This window comes from Prunus dulcis, chromosome 3 (genome assembly GCF_902201215.1).
Source record: "Prunus dulcis chromosome 3, ALMONDv2, whole genome shotgun sequence".
NCBI classification, from domain to species: domain Eukaryota; kingdom Viridiplantae; phylum Streptophyta; class Magnoliopsida; order Rosales; family Rosaceae; genus Prunus; species Prunus dulcis.
Genome location: NC_047652.1, coordinates 4,050,394 through 4,069,386, shown reverse-complemented (window position 1 = coordinate 4,069,386; position 18,993 = coordinate 4,050,394). Strand labels below are relative to the sequence as shown.

At 36.8% G+C, this 18,993-nt stretch overlaps 3 protein-coding genes across 3 annotated transcripts; 1 reads left to right on the top strand and 2 right to left on the bottom strand.

The window, feature by feature from the left end:
- Nucleotides 1-8,940: 8,940 nt before the first annotated feature.
- Nucleotides 8,941-10,085, bottom strand: LOC117621025 (mitogen-activated protein kinase kinase kinase 17-like). Its single transcript, XM_034351284.1, has one exon. It carries the CDS (start codon nt 10,083-10,085, stop codon nt 8,955-8,957), a length of 1,131 nt encoding a protein of 376 aa, XP_034207175.1. The 3' UTR covers nt 8,941-8,954.
- Nucleotides 10,086-11,010: 925 nt separating this feature from the next.
- LOC117622379 (reticulon-like protein B22) lies at nt 11,011-13,465 on the top strand. The gene is made up of 4 exons (XM_034353031.1): nt 11,011-11,304; nt 11,832-11,973; nt 12,783-12,852; nt 13,144-13,465. Exons 1-4 carry the CDS (start codon nt 11,294-11,296, stop codon nt 13,209-13,211), a joined length of 291 nt encoding a protein of 96 aa, XP_034208922.1. The 5' UTR covers nt 11,011-11,293; the 3' UTR covers nt 13,212-13,465.
- Nucleotides 13,466-13,952: 487 nt separating this feature from the next.
- LOC117622378 (mitogen-activated protein kinase kinase kinase 17-like) lies at nt 13,953-15,123 on the bottom strand. The gene has a single exon (XM_034353030.1). The coding sequence runs from the start codon at nt 15,121-15,123 to the stop codon at nt 13,996-13,998; it is 1,128 nt and encodes a 375-aa protein (XP_034208921.1). The 3' UTR covers nt 13,953-13,995.
- Nucleotides 15,124-18,993: the final 3,870 nt, after the last annotated feature.

Here is an 18,993-nt window from a genome sequence, read left to right as displayed (position 1 = left end):
CTACTGTTCTTGCGGAAATTAAAGTGAGAAAAAGAACATGTTAATTACGGGGGAAAGATTTTTGTGAAACGGAAATAACATTATTTTGTTATTGTCTAATAATGTTATGACACATGCGATAACACTTTCAAGTGACATGCCATTATTGGTTGGGTATGGTAAATAATGTTATCTCTATTGCAACTAAGTTTTTCTCTAATTATGGAGATAGCCTTGTATTCTTATGAAGTAGCAATGACTTTTGCTTAAGAAACAAAATAATGACTCTTGTAAGGTAGTCACCTACCTAATTCCCACGAGATTCGGAGACAACTCGGACATGGGTGATTTTGTTTCTCTCTTTCCTTGAAAGTCTTTTATGTTGTTTGACTGCAAGCAAGATAGGAAAAAGAAAAGAATAAACATCTATTTTAATCCATGTTGTCAATATTATGCTAACCTATTCCTAAGTAGGACATAGAAATCTGGCCAAAACAGAAAAATTAAAAGGGAAAAAGTAAAAAAGAAGACTAGGGCACCATGTAGGTGGCAGTGGAGCTGGTATTGATGAACTTGAATATGAGTATGTAGGTTGGGGGTATGCTTTGAAGCCCCACATAAATGCCATTTTGTTTTGCTAAGTTGCTGACTACAAATTGAAAGAATGATGGGCAATAAAGCTTGCCACACTTTTGTCTTCTTCTTTTTTGATTCCATCTAAGCGAGGGCACCAATTGTACACTATTCATTGTATTAGGAGGGATTCTTTCGGCTATGGGACCTTGGGTGGGGAGAAAGTAGAAATATGTGTACACCTTTTTAGTTCAAAAGAGTAGACCCAAAAATCCACACTCCTCATTAGACCTTCTGATGTGATCTCCTACATCTCAACACTAATCTTTTGGTCCCTTTCTAAAATGTATATGTACTTATTCAACTTTTAAATTAGTATATTATGATCACAATGCATTAACGGTCAACATGACTACTCATAACTTAACAAGAATCGCCAACTCGTGAATGGACAAATATATTAATGATCCGGAGTCATCCACGCACACGGAGACGACTCAAGCGTGCATTGTTGATGTCGAAAGTTAGAGAACTGTATTTGTTACACTGGTTGATGAGTAAGATAGTGACTGTCATCAATACGGCTTAATTGTAGGGTCTAGATTCGTTTGGATATTTAGGGTGTGTCATAATCAACGTGGGGGCATTAGAAAAACTGTCTGGAACGTGCAAAAGAATATGGAGGTTTGGGGAGGATTGAAGGGTCTTTGTCTGTTAATTGAGAGCTGCCTAACTTTGGGGCGAACAAAGAGACTGGTCATATTCTATAGGAATTTAGTTTAGAGTGTGGTCGGAGGTCTCTGCTTTTGAGTTTAGGGTGAAGAGGATAATAATGTTTTCAGCCATAGCTGCATTTTTCCTAGAGTCCACCTCATGTACCAAGTTTTTTGTAAGTCACATTACCCAAATTCAAACTTTGCATGGGTAATTCATGTATGAAATTAGGTTTCTGAAGTCGTAATACACATGTTGATGAGGAGAATTTAAACTTGAGTGCAAGGGATGGAATCGTTGTCCTGATCAACTGGCCGAATCCACGTGCGCAATGGTTATAAATTGTTGATGCATATTTACAGGAATTTATTTAGATCACTAATTATAAACATGAAAGATATCCCATTGTGAATCTGTGGTGATAGAAGATAAATAAAGAATGAAGATAGAGAAACATATTGCCCTGGATCCATCTCTTGCAGTAGAGTTCTTTCACTTTTTAGCAATAGGTAGCCCAAAGAGAAGCCCAAATCAAAACTTAAAAGAGTGATTTTATGGACTGGTACCCAAATGTTATCATGAGTAATGCTACACTTATCATATTTTTATCTCATATTTTTATACCACATGATGTGGCATGTCCATATCATATGCTACATCAATTAAATAAATGAAGTGTATTTTAATAAATAAAATTAGAAAAAAATAAACTATTATTTTACATAATGTGGTATGTACATATCAGCTGTCACATCATGTGGTATGACATAAGATATCATCTCAATAAGAATTAAAGAATAGCAGTGGTGAAATCAATAATGGATGTAACAATTTCAGTGTCCTACATTTGCTTTTCCGAACGTTTATTAGTTGTTACCAATAATAAGTATATGCCCTATATATGAGCCTCCTATCACAAAATCTATATGTAATCTGTCAATAAATCAACGAATTAAACAAATTATATTAGACCATGTTTTTGAGTTGAGTTTTCTATGTTAAATTATTATTTGTTTCATTTTTAATTTTTTATTTATACAAACAATATCTTAAGATGAACATAAGACCTGGCATGTAGAGATAAATGCAGTTAATTTTCTTGTGTCTTATTTGCGATTTCTGACATGTTAATCCTTTGGTGATCACTTTCCCAAACTAATTAAAAGACAATTCCCATGTATAATTAGAAACTCATAGATCCTAACAGTTGTAGTCCAACGCAATGTTGGCCCCACAATTGGAAACTTTTTTTTTTTGGGGGTAAATACCACGAGGTGTCCTCACACCCGAAGAGTGGGATTAATCCTCGCTCGGGGGTTCGGCTTGTCTTTGGCCACAAAGTGCTTCCAACGTGTTTCGAACCCTTACCATTGAGGCACCAGATAGCTCGTCAGCTGAAAATAACAATTTACCAACTGCACCGCACCTTGTAGTTAAAAGCTTTGAAGTTTATAAGATTATGGGAAAGAGGCACAAAAGCTTCGAAGTTTTTCTTTTTCTTCAAGCTATAGATAGCTGTTAATATTTATTTCATTTGATTAAGGAGCATAGTGGAATGATCACAATTAGCACCTCTGCTTCTGAATCATAGGATTGGATTGGCAGGCAAATTAGTGTATGGTGTAATTATTGGTTACTATCTCCTAACTGCTCAACCAAGTGGATAACAAGAAAAAGTACTAGAAAATTAGGTACATGGTGCCACAATACTTAAAACATGGTATGTGATTAGAATTAAAAATTAATCATTAAATTTGAAAACATGTTATCTTTTAACTGGACTATTTTGACATTCATTAGAAATAAAAACTAATCATTAAATTTGAACACATGTCATCTTTTAACTGGATTGTTCTGCCACTCAATAATATCACGCCACTTAATAAGAACAAGAGCACATAAGTTTTTGTCATACACACAAACAATTGATGTAATTAAGTTTTGTTTTTGTAGGTCTTTTTGTTATAATTAAAGGCAGCTGGTGATGCTAAGAAGTGAAAAACATGTTCGTTTTCAGCTACAAGAAGTGCAAGAAGTATTCACAAAGACTGTTGGGTTGAGATAGATATGATCCCTGATTGTTATTAGAATGAAAGAATATATATACAAGTGGCGAAATGGATACGTAATAATTCTGTCTCCTAGAATGTCACATCAACAAACATTGTATATGATATCATAAAAGCAATAGCTATCAAATAAAATCTTTGCTGCTTCTTGCATGGTCCGGGCTCAGTCTTTTTGGTTTTCTCTAATCTTGTTTCTTTCATTCACAGATCACAGATGACTGTAAATAATTCCTTGCAGGACAATATCAAAATGACACAAAAACAAGACTCAAAGTTAAGATGGACAAAGATTGTGCCTTAGCAATCTTTATTTCCTACTATAATCAAATTATATATATACATGGGCTAACTTGTTTTCATCAACATCGAAAAATATACCACAAAAATTCTGAAAATTAAACACACAAACACAGAGAGAGAGAAGATTAAGATGGAAGCAACAAGTACTTCCAGGTGGAATATTATCATGATGCTCATGCTCAACACCATGCTTGTGCTCCTGGTTCATGCAGTGCACTCAATTCCAATCCACCACTACAAACCAAGAGCATTTCGTCCCTACATTACTCGTCCTCCACCTCCTTCAGATGGCGGCGATACTAGTACTGATTTAGAATCACCGCCACCGCAGCCACCGCCGCCACCAACACCAAACCCAAATTCAAAATCACCCTCTTCGTTGGAAGGCCGCATTCGCGATATTAATCAACTTTTATGTGATGAATCCTGTTCACTAGAATGCTGCCGCCGCTTTGTCTTCAACGATAGCTTATGCCTCCGCGGCCGCCTTCCTGAACCAGGCTTTACCCGTACCCAATATATCGCGGGGCGCCATTCCCCTTATACCTTTTGTAAGTCTGAATGTTACAACAGATGCAACTATGAAATGCCCCCCAACCTCTATCAATGCACTGCTGGATGTGCTTATAACTTCATTACTACTAAATCAGCGGAATTAACACATGATCCAGGTATGCTATATATCACCATTTTATTTGTAAAATATTCATACGAGATTTTGTTTGTTTGTTTATTTATCTACTTATAATTTAGTCATGATTTAAGTTTAATTTTTGTGTTATAATGCTAGCTGCAGATGCTGACGAAGTGCGCAAACATGTTGCTTCCTGCTACAACAACTGCAAGACGTATTCTGAACTGTTGTGATCGACACAGTTACGTTGAGAGATAAGATCCTATCTATAAGTTGATTTGAATCTAAGAATCGCAGTATTGAATTGGATCCATGTAATAATTACCAACGATAAAAGTCTGTGTTCTGATGAGCCTCCGATTGATATAATAAAATTATTTTTTCCCCAATCTATGTGCTGTCCATCAAATGTGACAATGAACTCCAATTGTTTTTTCCCCAATCTATGTGCTGTTTTAATTGTTTAGCCCAAAACATGATTAGTGCTAAACACTCAGGGCATGTTTGGTATGGCTCACTAAATGGGACTGTGCTATATTGGACCTGAAGCCCATGTTTGGTTAGCAAGAGGACTAACTTAAATGGGATAGTAGAGCCCAACAGTAAAAAAAACGCCTCACTCGTTCTCCTTATACAGAGAAGCTCAAAATGGGTTCGCAAAATAAGCCTTCGCTATATTGAACACGCCTCTCTCCAGTTCGCGACTCCTTCTCTGCGACTCCGTCTTTGCCACTCCACCTCTCCTTCGTTCAACATCGAACTCATCTTCTTTGAATCTTGACGCAGGTAAGTTTTTCTGGTCTTTCCCTTTGGATACCTCTCTTATTCCTTCTTCCATCTCTTTGATTTTTGCAAATCTCCTCAACAATTTTGACTGTGCTCTGAGAATCTCTCCTTCCTTTTCTTTGTTATTTTCTTCTTCTCTTCTCTAATTTTCGTAGAATCTGTAGTGACATATATATACATGATGTTAATTGGCAATTATTTGCAATTGGGTATTTCAGAAAACCTAGAAATTCATAAGTAGAGTAGACTTTTGGCATGAATCTTGACCCAGGTAGTGAAAGTTTGGGTATAGCTGTTTGTGTGGTTTTGCTTTGGTTATTGTCAAAGCTCTGGTTGCTGTCAAAGTCTGGGTATAGCTCTGGTTATTGTCAAAGCTCTGGTTATTGTTATCATAAACTCTCTCTCTTCACAAATCATGCGATCATAACAGAATTAATGGTTTGAAATTGTTCTGAATGATCTGGAATAGTATGTTTCTTTTAAGCCCTCTCGTGTCAAGCATATGGATTTTTGTCATTCATCTTGTTTTCTCATGGTAGAGCACAAAGTTGCATTTAGTTTCCTACAATTTTCACATCAGCACTAGCTGAATTATTTTTTAATTGTAAATTGTTCCAGGTGGCGGACAATTTCTATAGACCCGATTTGAAGAAAGCAGCTCTTGCCAGGGTAAGTGTTGGTCACAGGAGTCTCAAGGTCTCCAAGTCTGGTGTCAAGAAGAGGAATAGGCAGGTTGTCAAGACCCCTGGTAGGAACAATTTTTTTTTTTCTTCTTCCAATGTATTAATTTTTGAGAACCGATGATTGCTTCTGTACTTAACATAGCTCTAACTGCAAACTGGATTTCCATCGCTTGTTAATCTAATTTTCAGTTCCAAAAGAGAAAAAGAAAGTTATTGAATTTGTAGTTTAAAGATGTTTTAATTTTAAACATAAGTAAGAATGAACCCATCTACTTCAATTGAAGTGGAACAAAACTTATGTGTGATATATCTGTCTTATGTTTTAAAGTCATTATGTTGCAGGGAGCTGCTTCATTATGAGCTTGTTTACAATTATTCAGGATCCAAGCATGTAATTTTCCACCTATTAACTAATATGTTTTGTGGCCTGTTGCTTATTTTTCTCGTGCTGCAAATATGTAACTCTTAGCTTTGAACGTGACTAGATCACAGAATCGTTGAAAAGATGTGGCATCTCTGAAAGCTCAACTTATGTGCTTGCCACTTATTTTAATTCTTCTTCTGATGAGGTAAGATCACTTTGAAAGTTGTAGTAGATCAAGCATTGCATTGCTTCAGGATATCAGAAAATGTTAGCCATTTTGACTTTAATAATTTTTGTTGAATACTAGATTGAACAAAAAGCAGTAGAGAAACTATCAACAAAGAGCAGTAGAGAAACTATCAATGGAAAAGAGATTGACTTGGAGGAGTTGGGAGGTAGATTAGACCAAGCCCAAATACAAAAGGTACACTCTTGATCACTTTTCTAACGGCAATTAGTTTTGTTCTGATTTTGTCTAGTTAGTGATCATCAGCTCTCGTAATTTTCAGCACTATAAGATAACTAGTGTGGAACTAGGGATATCTTCTGTTGCTGATGCCATTACTTGATGGATTGCCTATCGTGATGCCTTGTGAGAAGAATGAGGTTCATGTTCTGGGAATTTAGAGCTTCATTTGAAGGTGGCCAAGGAAACAGAAAACCTGTAGCTTACTATTCTTGTTTTAGCAATTTCAATTGTCCAGTGTTATATGTAAGTATACTTGTAGGCAAAGGTGAAATTTGGAAAACGTGATTATGCTACCTATACCCAGCAATGAACCAATGACAAAATTTGCTTGAAATTGTGGTACTAGTTTAGTTGTGAGATTGCTTGTATGAGAAAAATTCAATTGTTGATCATTATTGGTTTCTTGGATAGTTGTAGACTTACATATCTATTAGTGGGGAAGATGCGTCATCTTTCTACTATGTTCATTTGGTGTTTTTAGTTTTACTTTTCCAAGTTCAGAGAGATATGATTTCCCATTTTATATTTATCTCTAGAGGACTTTGGAAACTTTTGCCCTTTTAATGAGAAAGGGAAGCTCCCTGTTTGTTTTTTATCACCAAATTTTGCTGAGGATTGATTTGGTAATACTATGCTCTAATATGTAGTTTTCAGAAATGTCTTAGTCATAGAGTTTCGGATGCAACTCTTGTTTAAATCCTAATTCTAGTTTACCAGGTTAAATGCAAGATATAAAGAATGTTTGCCTATATTTTTGTCACAATTTTCTGAGTTATCTATTTTATCCTCAGCCAACATATTTTGGTATAATAACATAATATCACATGGTAAAGATTCAATTAATTAAATTCTTTATGTTTGCATACAAATAAAGATTAAATCATGCATAAAATCGGTGGAATTTATAATTTTAACAACAAATAAAAAGCCTTTGGTTTGGAGGAAAGAAATGTACATGTCAATTTGGTAATTATAATAACAAAAAAAATTACATTAATTATTTAAAAATTATTAATTTTAAATATTAAAATAATTATTTTTTAGTCCGACACAGCACCAAACATAGGTCTTCACTATTTTTACAATCCAGTTTCTTAGTCCGACGTAGCACCAAACATAGGTCAGTACTTAATCCAACTTAGGCCAATCCGAGCTAATCCGAGACAATCCCAGGATTTAGTCCAGTCCATGACAGTCCGCCGTGCCAAACGACCCCTCAAATTCTTATTTTAGTCCAACCTAACAAGCGTGAACAGTTTGATTTGAATCATTATATGGTGTCATGGTGGGTTAACCGGATCCACAAAAGTGCAAGCAGGTGCAGCTACATATAATATATTTAAGTGGAAAACATTTCAAATTTGTGGGCTTATAAGGATACAAAGGAAGGGTCCATATATAACACCCTCATTATAAAATTTCGCGTGGGCTAAAAGTTAAAACTTACCCACCTATTCTCGGGCTTGCAAGGTCATTTAAGATTTTATGGGCTTGCTGTTAATATTGAGGTTTATTTAAAAGCAGGTGCAAATTAAGGAGCTGCTTGTTCTACAAAATTAATTTCTGTCGTTTCCTTTTTAAACACAAAATTAAGGACTTGTGTTCAATTGAACATCCAACATATATAGATAAACATTTCTTGAGAGAGATTGAGAGGAGCAGCCATGAACATCATGTTGCTCATGATGAACATTTTTCTTGTGCTTATAGTTCAAGTAATGCAACCGAATCCAATCCAGTACAACCCTAGACTACTTCGTCCCTTACGTAGTCCTTCTCCCCCTCTCCTTCCCCTTACAACCATAGTACTGATCCTCTAGTACAACCACCTCACCCACCAGCAGCCCGCTTTCGTGATCAAGAAAATGATGGTAAAAAGCCATAGCTAGGAATCTGTTACAAATTTCCTTTGAGCTGACATTGTTGATTAGAATTATTACTGACTGGAAATGACAAAGGCCGCAAAGATGTGGGAAAAATGAAAGTCCAAGGAAAAACAATGTTTCTTCAACAGTGCTCTAATTTACCATGAACAACGGGAACTTGCGAAAACAAAAATGTACTTTGGGAACAACAAAGAAGAGATGTCCATCTTGTTGTCCCTATGTTAATTAAGGGAAAATATATGAATTCAATATTGCTGCCTATAAGTTAGAATGACCTGTATTTTGGGGCAATCATGAACCTTTTTACTTGATTTAATCCCAACTTGTAAACGTATTTTGGATCAAATGCAAAGTACAAAACAAGAAGACACTTGAAAAATGAACCAGGAGAAAGAAATCAAAGTGGAACTAGCTCTCTATTAATAATGAAATCAGTACAGCCACCAAGTGAAGAATGTACAGAATGATGAGGTATCATACTAATCCATGAAAAAGCTTTAAGCTGCACCAGTTATAGCAACATTTGATGGCTTTGGGCACACAGTGGTTGGAAGAATCACAGGTTTTGAGTTCCCAGGGTACAGGACTGCCAAGGGAAGAATCTCCTCTGCATCCCCAGGTTTTGAACCTTCTGCCTTTTCACAATTCTCAGAGGATGGCACTGCAGAGACTTGCTTCTTTAATGGCTCAACTTTGACCTCTCCAAGCCCATCAAGTTTGGTCACAAAAGGGTGGTTCAATAGCTTAGCAGCTTCCAACCTCTCAGAAGGGTTCCTCACAAAGCACTTTCGCAAGAAATCTTTAGCATCTTCTGATAGCCAGCCAGGAACAGTGGGAACTTTTGAAGCAATCAGAAGCTGTAGGTCTCCAAGTGTCGCGCCGGCTTCCAAATCCCACGGCCACCTCCCTGTTAACATCTCGAGCACAACACAACCCAAGGCCCAAATATCAGAAGGCTTCTCCTGATTTCCATAAAGCACGGCTTCGGGTGAAAAATATATTGCAGTGCCTTGACAAGCAGGTTCCTTGCGAGTCTTTTTTTTATAGACAGCAAACTTTGCCAGTCCAAAGTCCCCAATTTTTGGCACAAAATCACCATCACTGTTACTCACAAGCAATATATTTTCAGGCTTCAGATCACAGTGGACACAGCCCCTTACATGAATGTACTGAAGCCCTTTCAGAAGACACCCTGTATACTTTCTTACTTGGGGCTCAAGCAACCCGCAACCCCCGGATTTCGTTATCAAATCCCTCATTGTTCCTCCATCAGCATACTCCATGAACACATTGTATGTACATTTATTTTCAGCATCAGCAGTCATATCTGATCCATAACAGTGGATAACAAAAGGGCAGTCACCAAAATTTTTAAGAAGTGTCCTTTCCATGAGCAGCTCTGGCGATTCAAAGACCCGTCCCGACTTCACCGCCATAATCGCCGGCAAACCCTCGCCACCCAACTTGGGTTTTTTCGCATAGGCCAAATAAACCGACCCGAATCCGCCTTTTCCTAGCATCCGCCCTCGAATCCACTCACACTCAGGAAGTGACAAACTCCTCTCTTTCTTAACAAGCTCTGGTTCGTCTTCCTTTTGGGTTTCTCTTTTCCTCTTCAATGAACCCATTGTTCTTGTAGTTTGTGAAAACAAAATTAAATCTTTTGGCTTCTGGGTTTTGACAAAAACAAAAGGACAGACAGAGAAAACGATCAACTGGGTAAATAGCAAAAGAGATGAACTGATTGATGTTGAAGAAGCAGAGAAGTGGGTGATCCACGAAGAAGACGATATAAGAGAAATTGAAGCAAGCAAAAAGCATTTAGGGTTTTATATTGCTTAAATTTGACGCGTTGATTGAAAGCTCGTGACTTTGTGTGAGGGTTTATGAAATCTGATTTTCCCTTTTCCTGGTGGAGTTGGGTTTCCTTTATGATAAGGGTTGAAGGCGGTGAGCCCTCTAACGGTCATATTTTCGTTTCGCGGCCTTTCCTTGCGCCCTAATTAACAATCTTATAAAAGATTTTTTTTTATTGTTGTTATTATTTTATTTTGTGAAATCTGGGCCGTTGGTTTAGTACCATCTGGACCGCTGAAGGCATAAACCGTTTTTCTTTTTGTTTATAAGACCTTGCTTTTTTTACTTCCTCTTTTATTAAATGGCTGAGTTTAGTGTCACATTTTATTGTAACGCACCAAAAAAAAAAAAAAAAAAGATTTTCGTTTTTATATCTAATTTTTAATTTTTGGACAGAGAAAAGTTATTTTTTACTCATTTCTTAATCTTCCTCTATTTTTTATGTATGACAGTAACACCACGTGACATGTTGACATAGACTATGTTTTCATCTTAACTTCTTAATTTATTATATTGAGAAGGATAACGTGATAGGATAAAGTTGAATTTGCTATTTACATCCTTATCTCATTTTATTTCCTAAACGTAAAAAGTCCTAGTACATTTTGAAGTATAATTTCCATTTTAGAAGATATATATATATATATATATATAAAATACCCAAGGAGTTTTTGGTTTGACAAAAAATAGTAATTGGCATACTTACACACGACCTTCTAACCATGGTGTGAACCGCCATGATTATGTTCTTCACTTTATTTCAGCTAAAAAGAAATCGAACAATTAACAATCAATGAGGATAGAATGGGAAGGTTAGGAAATTTTTGTGAGGATATATGGGTGTGGTGAGAAAAAGAACTGGGTGCAATTCGAAGTATCCGTATAGAAACATCGCAACTCCAGCCTCGTCTCTCTTGTCTCCGATGTCCTCATCGTCCTCCTCTGCTCGCTCGCCATTCTCGGCCTTCTCTTTCGCCAGATGAACATCTCGTAAGTCCAAATTCCCCATTTTCCTTTGCGCCCTTGTTTTGTCTGCCCAGAAAATGCCGGAAAGCGACTGCTTTTCTTTCTGTTTTTGGTTTATTTTTCTAGGTTTTGAGGAATTTGGGTTTCTAAAGTCTTGTTCTTGGGTTATTGGGTCAATTTGGAGTTTGGTTTTATCTGGTAATGGTTGAAAATTGAATGCAAATTTGTTGTGCTGTAATTGAGTTTGATTAAGAATGATTTTGAGAAATTTGGGTTTTGTTTAGATTTTGATAGGCTCTTTAATTCTGTAGGGTTGTCTTGAATGGATGCATTGGAATTGAAATAGGTTATGGGGGATTGAAGAAAAATTGGAGTTGTTACCATGATAGATGAACTGAGAATTTGTGGTTCTTTGTTTCAAATTATAATTGTGTGAATGGTATTGTTTGATAAGCGGTTTCTGTGTCATATCATGAATTTATAGATTTGATACGATTGTAGTGGTGAATGGTGATCTTTGTGTTGAAGTATCTAGTTTTATTGTTGACTAGGGTACCCGTCGATCCACTCGAGTGGCAGATTTCGCAGGACACTGCTAATAGCATTGTTGCATGGTTAGCCAATACCATAGGAGCAACTGAGTCTGTATTGAGGGTTCCAGCCACAGGGCATGACAAGAGGTTGTTTTTCAAGGTAATAATGCTTGATGACTGCAATGGATTTTTGTTTTGGTATCAAGCTTTTGCACAGTCTCTATTACTTGCTGGCTATGGATGAAAACTTTCAACGGCTAACATGTAGACATAAGCTGCTGCGAGCTTCAAGTATCAAGGAGAGGTGCTAATACATGTCTTAAGAATTATAAAGTGGCCCAAGTCAGGACATATTTTGAACTTTGTAATTGTAGAAATTTGGATTTCTTTTGGTATTGAGCTCCATATGCATGTTGTTATGTGTGCACATGTGTTTTCATGCTTGCATTTGTCTTTTTCACTGGGAAGACTTGGATGCCACTTCGAGGGCACTCCATAATGCACATTCTCTTCTACTGCAGTGTATTTTAGAAGAATAGAATGGAAGTTAAAATGTACTTGTAATAACAAGTCCACAAGATAATAAAAAATATCTTTGTAGCTGATTTGTAGCTTTGCTATAGTAGAAAATTAACTTTTTGCACTGAGTACAGACAGCCCTCACTATATTTTTCTAGCTATCAATTCTAAATTCTAATCATGAAACTTTTGACCTGAGTAAAGGCATCTTGCGGTCCCATGTCCGGTCCTTTGGCTGACGGGCCATCATGTGTTATTAAAGCTGTCTGCTTCTGTGCTAGTCTATCAAATTGATTTTTATTTTCCTTTCCTTTGCGATGGTTGTAGATGTAGCTTATCAGTATCGTGATAACATGTTATCACGTAGAATAAAGCTACGCAAATTTGTTAATCATAAGTAGTTCTTGCAGACAGCTAGCCCGATAACTTCTCATTTAAATCTTTCTCCAGGTGGTGTTTTGTCTTTACATGCTATCAGCTTTGGGACGGTTGGTGTCAGGTCTTACAGTTGCCTATGCTGGCATTTTTTTAGCTTAAATCTGTTACCTTTTCGTAGCTGAGATTGTTTTCGTAGTTTGGTCTTTTAAGATAAAAAGCAGGGTGGCAACTTATGTGTTGTTTTGTCAGATTCAGTAGCCACTGTCTGATTTGCCACTTGCTTTTGTTTTTGTTTTTTTTTTATATTTATTGATACAAAGTCTTTCACTATTTGAATACATTCATGTAAATTTTCCTTTTTGGCCTGACTTGTGTCTTTGTTTAAACATCACATATATATAACTTTCCTATAATCTGTCTGCTCCTGAAACAGGATTATGCTTGTTTTGCCTTTATATGTTAGCTGAGATCAGTCGGTCAATCAGTGCATGTTTGTCTTGATTTCTGAGGAGAACGAATGATCTAGCGGAGGAAGATGCTGCAGAGCAAGATACTACGTAGCTTATGTTTTATGTAACCTCCATGTACAATGAATCTCTGTATATTTTGTGTGTGGTTGTATTTCGAGCTACTCATAGTTTCTGTGTACATACGACTTTGCGCCTGACCCCTTTTGGGGTGGTACAATATTGTTAACCAAGACATACAATTTTACAATACAAATTGTTGAATAATAGATACCATTGCTGAATAAATGCTGGTCATTAGTTTTTGCTACAACCTTTGTGCTGACATTGTTGATTAGATTTTTTACTGACTAGAAATGAAAAATCGGAAAAATGAAAGTCCAAAGAAAAACTATGTTTCTTCAACAGTGCTCTGTTTTACCATGAACAAGTTATACTTTGGATAATTTTGGAAACAAAAAAGGTAATCTTGTTGTCCCTGTGCTGATTAAGGAAAAAGATATACATCTAATATTGCTGTCGACAGACCTTTAACTGTTGAATGAGCTTGAGAAGTTAGATTCACCTATATTTTGGGGCAAGCATGCACATTTTACTTTTTACTGATTTAATCCCAACTTGTAAGCTACTGGTCAAATGCAATGATTAGTGAGATAATCTACATCAGTAAAACAGTAACACCAACACACATTAGGAAAAGAGATCAAAGTGGAACTATTAGCTCTCTATATTAACATAAAAACTATACAGCCGCCAAGAAATGAATATACATATCAAGCCTTACATCAATTCATGGAAGGCTTTCAAAACAATATAAACTAAGCTGCACCCAATATAGGAAAAGCTGATGGCTTTTGGCACCCAGTGGTTGGGATCACCGGGGTTGAATCTTTAGGAGACATGAGGGCCAAAGGAAGAATCTGTTGCTCCATCTCCTCTGCCTCTTCAGAGCTCCAACTTCCAAGTGGTATGAAACTACCATAATCAATTACACAGTGCTCAGAAGATAACACTGAAGAAACTTCCTTTATTGGTTCAAATTTAACCTGTCCAATCTCATCAACTTTAGTCACGAAGGGATGGTGCAATAGCTTAGCTGCTGTGAGCCTCTGTGAAGGGTCCCTCACAAAGCAATTCTTCAAGAAATCTTTCGCCTCTTCTGATAACCCACCAGGAATGTTAGGAACTCCAGAAGCAATCTGAGGGTCATGAAGTTTCACGCCGGCTTTTGTATCCCATGGATGCCTCCCAGTGAGCATCTTCAGCACAACACAGCCCAATGCCCAAATATCAGAAGGCTTCTCCTGAATTCTATCGAGCACTGTTTCAGGAGATGAGTATATTGGAGTGCCTCTACAAGAACGCTTGCTCATAGCCCTCTTTGTCAGTCCCAAGTCCCCAATTTTGGGCACAAAACCAGAACCAGAGGTCACAAGTAAGATGTTTTCAGGCTTCAAATCACAGTGTACAAAACCCATTTCATGAATGTACTCAACCCCTTTCAAAATCGACTCTGTATACTTCCTCACTTGTAATTCACAGAGCCCAGAGCCCCCAGATAGCTTTATCAAATCCCCCACTGTTCCTCCATCAGCATACTCCAAGAAGACATTGTATACCAAATTATGACCAAACCCAGCAGTCACATCATCTCCATAGCAGTCGATAACAAAAGGGCTGCTACGAAGCGTTTCAAGAAGTGACTTTTCGATCATCAGCTCAAGCGATTCAACCATCAATGCCGATTTCACCGCCATGATCGCCGGAAAACCCTCGCTACCTAATTTGGGTTTTTTCACAGAGGCCAAATAAACCGACCCAAATCCGCCTTGGCCGAGCTTCCGCCCTCGAACCCAAGCGCCACACCCAGTAAGTAAAAAACTCTTCTGTAAAAGCCCTGGTTCGTCTTCCTTCTGGGTTTCTCTTTTCCTCTTCAAAGAACCCATTGTTTTTTGTACTTTGTAGAAACGAAAATTGAAGCTTTTGATTCTGGGTCTGACAGAAACAAATTAACGGAGAAAATGATCAAATGGGTAAGAGAAAAAGAGACGAAGCAGAGAAGTGGGTGATCAACTAAATAGATGATATCATTGAAACAGAGAAGAGTGATCGAAGCGAACGTTTTAGGGTTTTCTATCTGCGAAACTTTGACGCGGTGATTGAAGCTCCTGATTTTGGAGAGAACGATCAAATTGAAATGGGTAAGAGAAAAAGAGACGAAACAGAGAAAGTGGGTGATCAACGAAGACGACGATATCGTTGATACGGAGAAGAGAGATCGAAACGAACGTTTTAGGGTTTTCTCTCTGCTTAATTTTGACGCGGTGAAAGTTTTTGTGAGGGTTCTTGAAATCTGAGTTTGCTTTTTCCTGGTGTGGTGTTTGGGTTTCCTCTTTCTATTACATAGAGAAAGCGGAGGAGGTGGTAAGCGTTCTAACGGTCATATTTTCTTTCGCGGCCTTTCCTTCGCTCTAATGAAAAGATTCTCTCAACAAAAAAATAAAATAAAAAGATTTTATTTTGTGAAATGTAATAAATGACTGACTGCTACCAATTTGTAATAAATAGCTGGAAACATCATGGCCGTTGTTTAATATTATCCAACCCGCTGAAAGCATAATCTCGTTTTTTTAATATTAATTTTATTGTCTCTTTATTAAATGATTGAGCTTAGTTTACACCCACATTTTATTATGACAAACACAAAAAATAATTTTCCCTTTTATATTTTCTTTCGCTCTTTATTAAACTCACTTTTATTTTTTATGTGTGACGGTAACACCACGTGACATGTTGACATGTTGACATGAATTATGTTATCATCTTAACTTCTTAATTTATTATGTTGAGAATGACAACCTCATAAGATAAAGTTGAATTTATTATTTCCACCCTATCTCATTTTCTTTCCTAAACGAACTCACAAAGGTAAATAGTCCTAGTAAATTTTAAGGAATAATTTCCATTTTAGAAGAAAAAGCCTTTGTTTTTCATTGATACAAATTCTTTCACTATTTGAATACATTCATGGGAATTTTCCTCCTTGGCCTGACTTGTATCTTTGTTTTAAACATCACACATATGACATATATAACTTTCCTAGAATGTCTGCTCCTGAAACAGGATAATCTTGTTTTGCCTTTATATGTTAGCTGAGAACAGTAAGTCAATCAGTTTCATGTTTGTCTCGATTTCTAAGGAGAACGAATGATCTGGCTGAGAAAGATGCTGCAGAGCAGGATACTATGTAGCTTATGTTTTCTCTAAGAGGTTGCTACCAACAATAAGTACATGTGTGCTATATCTCAGGCTCTGATATAATTAATAAAGTTTGTAACAATCAATATTGAATATATAAATTTGAGGCTTAACTTGCGTTTTTGATCCCCGTAGTTTGATTCATTTTCCATTTTGGCCCCCAAATAAAAAATTGGATTGGACGAGAGGGCTATAGCTTATAGATTGTCACAAAACAAGACAAAATATATACATGAAGATCAAACAAGAGCTGTCAAAACCAGGCAAGTTCACCTGCTGTAACAGCAAGAGCCCTAATTCTTTTGAACACTAGGATACAGGACTTTGAACTAGTAGTTTGTTTCTTTGAGCACTAGGTGAGTCTTTTTTTAATATAAATAAATAGTATAGTCGGGCGGCCATACCCTGTTTTTTTAAATTTTTTTGTATATACAGTACTCATTTCGACACGTGGGCACAAATCGCTGGGTGCGTCCTCTTATGTTTTTTCATAAATCGTATAGATGCGCGGCTATACTTGGGATTTTATTATTTAAAAAGAAGAGTATCGCTGAGGTCGTTTCTTTTTATTTTTATTTTACTAAATCGTATAGCCGGGCGGCTATATTGTTTTTGACACGTGTGCAATAGGCGCTAGGTGGGTCCTTTTTTATATATAAATAAATAGTATGTCCGCACAGCTATACTTCTTTTAAATATAATATACTTAAAGAGTATAGCCGCGCGGCTATACTACGGTTTTTAATTATAAAAATAGTATAGCCGAGCGGCTATACCGTTTTTAACACGTGGACGCTAGGCGTACTTAAAGCGTATAACCGAGCGGCTATACTACTGTTTTTTATTATAAAAATAGTATACCCGATCGGCTATACCCTTCTTAACACGTCGACACTAAGCGCTAGGCTGGTCCTTTTAAAAAAAATATATAAATAGTATAGCCGCCGGCTATACTCGGTAATTTTTTTTTTTTTTTTTGAAAAAGAAGAGTAGCCGGACGGCTTTACGGGGGTCCTTTTTTTTGAAGGGTTTAGGTTTTTTTTTTGAATTTGGTGTGAATTATGGTGCCATCCGCATATACCAAAGTTCACGTTCCCTGCTTATCTTATGTTATTCATCATAGCCAGAACTTCTTTAGAAGCAGAATCTGTGACAACTGATGTTAAGGCTTTCGTTTCACTGATTCCAGACTTGGATCTGGTTTGAATTTGGTGTGAATTACTTGGAATGATTGGTAAAATATTTGTAAGTTCTCTGGTTGAAAAGCTGAAGAGGTAATGATGAAGGATCTAAAGGAACCGATTGACTGGGAATAAAAGAAACAGATGTCTCAAAACAATCAGACAAGGAGACTTAAGACAAATATAGCCTTTATACTGAGAAGCATATCCAAGAAAAACTCATGTTCTGGTTTTTTTAATTGTAGCTTGTTGGTTTTGTAAGTTCAAGCAAAGGAAAGTATGCACAACTAAAGACTTTGAGATGATCAAGTAGTGGGATAACCCAAAAGAGATTCATTTCATATGGTGATTTCAAACTCAGATTTTTGCATGGCATTTTTATTTATCAAATATACAGATGCAGCACAAGCATGATACCAGAACTTTGAATTTGAAGTAAAAAGTAAAAAGATAGAAATTCCATCGTAGCATAGAAAGTAAGATTTTATTATTCAATTCATGATTTGACAAATAGCCTTCATGCGTGCAATCCCATCAATGTTATTATTCTGAGTGCATTTCTGTCTAACATTTTCTCTTATTCATGATGATGAAAGGGAAATAGAAATATCTAATTTTTTATTTTTATCCTCGGGCTGCAACGGTGGTAGCAGAAATCCAATTGGCCCTTGATGCTTTTCTCAGCAACTGTCACATAAACATGGAAAAAAGAAGTTAGCACACTGAAGTTAGAACAGGACTAGAAGACACATTCACACTGGAGGAATTGAGTGAATATACATACCAAAAGCAGGGTTAGAAAGGGTGGGTATGTTCTTTATGCAGTCAATTAGACAATTTTTGAGATATTTTGAGCCTTCATTAATCTTGCATTTAGAAGGGCAGGCATCCAGGCAAACCCTTCTTCTCCAAAACATCTTATTGCCATTAAATTTGACGCAATTGACCTGGCAGCTTCTCAGGCATGAGTTGTCTATTGGAGGAAAATGGGATTTAGGTGGTGATTTTCGGAGAGGTGCAAGAGGACTTGGGATTTGATGAGAAGGTGGCTTTTTTTTGACAGGAGGAGGTGAGTTTTTGAAAGGTGTGACATCAGAAAATGAATCATCAAAAAAGTTAGGGTCAACAGATTGGCCCATAACAACGCCAACCATCATGAACATCATAGCCACAACTCCTACATTACTTCCCTTCATGTCCATAGCTATAGCTCTAATCTCACAGACTCTCTCTCTCTCTCTCAAATGTCTTTAACACACTTCATGGGAAATTTTGTGTGGTGAGTTTGGTTTTGTACACATTGCCCCTGTTTATAGGATTGGAAACCCAATTGTCATATTGCATGAGATTGATGTCTAGTTCATTGCGATGAGCACA